The sequence below is a fragment of the Lucilia cuprina genome, chromosome 2 (genome assembly GCF_022045245.1).
Source record: "Lucilia cuprina isolate Lc7/37 chromosome 2, ASM2204524v1, whole genome shotgun sequence".
NCBI classification, from domain to species: Eukaryota; Metazoa; Arthropoda; class Insecta; order Diptera; family Calliphoridae; genus Lucilia; species Lucilia cuprina.
Genome location: NC_060950.1, coordinates 64,624,292 through 64,625,593, shown reverse-complemented (window position 1 = coordinate 64,625,593; position 1,302 = coordinate 64,624,292). Strand labels below are relative to the sequence as shown.

Here is a 1,302-nt window from a genome sequence, read left to right as displayed (position 1 = left end):
GAACTAGAACTGAACTAGAACTAAACTAGAACTGAACTAGAACTGAACTAGAACTGAACTAGAACTGAACTAGAACTGAACTAGAACTGACCTAGAACTGAACTAGAAATGCACTAATGGTGATCATGTTTTTAATATTAAAATTTTTGCATTTCTTTAAAATACACCTTGTAAACAATTTTAAGTATTTCCTGCTTAAAACACCTTATTTACACTTTTTAATTAAAAAAAAAACGCAGTGTTTTTTGCTCATGTTAAATTTACCATAAATATCTTTATATTGAGTTTTTTTTCGCTCGCCAGCAAAAAAAACCAAAGAGTTTAAATTACACTTGAGGAGAACACTTTATGGTTTTTCTCTTTACATGTAAAAGTTAAACGATAGTTGTTAACAAGAGATTTATAAAAAAATAAAAATAATAAAGTGATAAAAAGATAAATTAAAAAGTTTTTTTAATGTGGCTGATATTTTAATGGTAAATGCATACTTACAGTTTTGTTAAGGTTTTAGTTGCAAAAAAAAGAATGATCTTTAAAAAAAACACTTTTGCTTTGTCCTTAAATTTGTTAATATCTTTTATTTAACCTAAATAAACAAGTACTCCTAATTATACAATTTACATAGCATTATTATCCTGTTTCGTTTCACTGGAAGTTTCAGTTTTATCTGCAGTTACTTCTTCACCCGATTGTCCACCTTCATCTGTGTACTCTGTTTCAAATGTATTCTGATTCTCGTCTCTATTTTCCTCTTCATCCTGGACTTCCTTATTTATGCCCTCATTTCCTATATGATCCGTTGGCAATTTATCGATTGCGTCTAATATGAATTTCAGTGAATGCCCAGTACGTGGTAAATATTCTAACCAGCTTTTCGATTGTGCCTTTTTCTCTACACCCGTATCATCGTCTACGAAATCCAAATCGCCTCCAGATAAGGAACGTGCTCCACCCAAATAATCCGTATAATCGTAATCACTTACTAGAGGATTTACCTTGGAATAATAGATGGCGGCAAAAGTGGAGTAAATAATCAAAATGGCAGTTCCGACCTGAAAAAAATAGTTTTTTTTTAAATGTTGAGGGGTTTTTATGGCACAAAAGTAATATATAAGTAATATTGAAATTTTTCACTTTCTCAAAAATATTTCTGTAAACTGCAGCTTTTGATAGCATTCATAAAACCCGATTTCCTGGAATTTAAAACATTTTTTACATACTCCTGTCATTTCATAAATCAAAAATTTTACTAAAACACAAACAAATTTCATAAATCTCTTCACCAGCATTCATTCTGTTCAA

The 1,302-nt window shown here is 30.0% G+C and overlaps 1 protein-coding gene across 1 annotated transcript in view; it reads right to left on the bottom strand.

Moving 5' to 3' along the window:
* Nucleotides 1-558: 558 nt before the first annotated feature.
* The window catches only part of LOC111683888, an 18,641-nt gene continuing 17,897 nt past the window's right edge, over nt 559-1,302 (bottom strand). Inside the window, exon 3 of the mRNA XM_046956687.1 lies at nt 559-1,052. Coding sequence (XP_046812643.1) covers nt 618-1,052 — 435 coding nt within the window. The 3' untranslated portion in view covers nt 559-617. The remainder of the gene's footprint in view (nt 1,053-1,302) is intronic.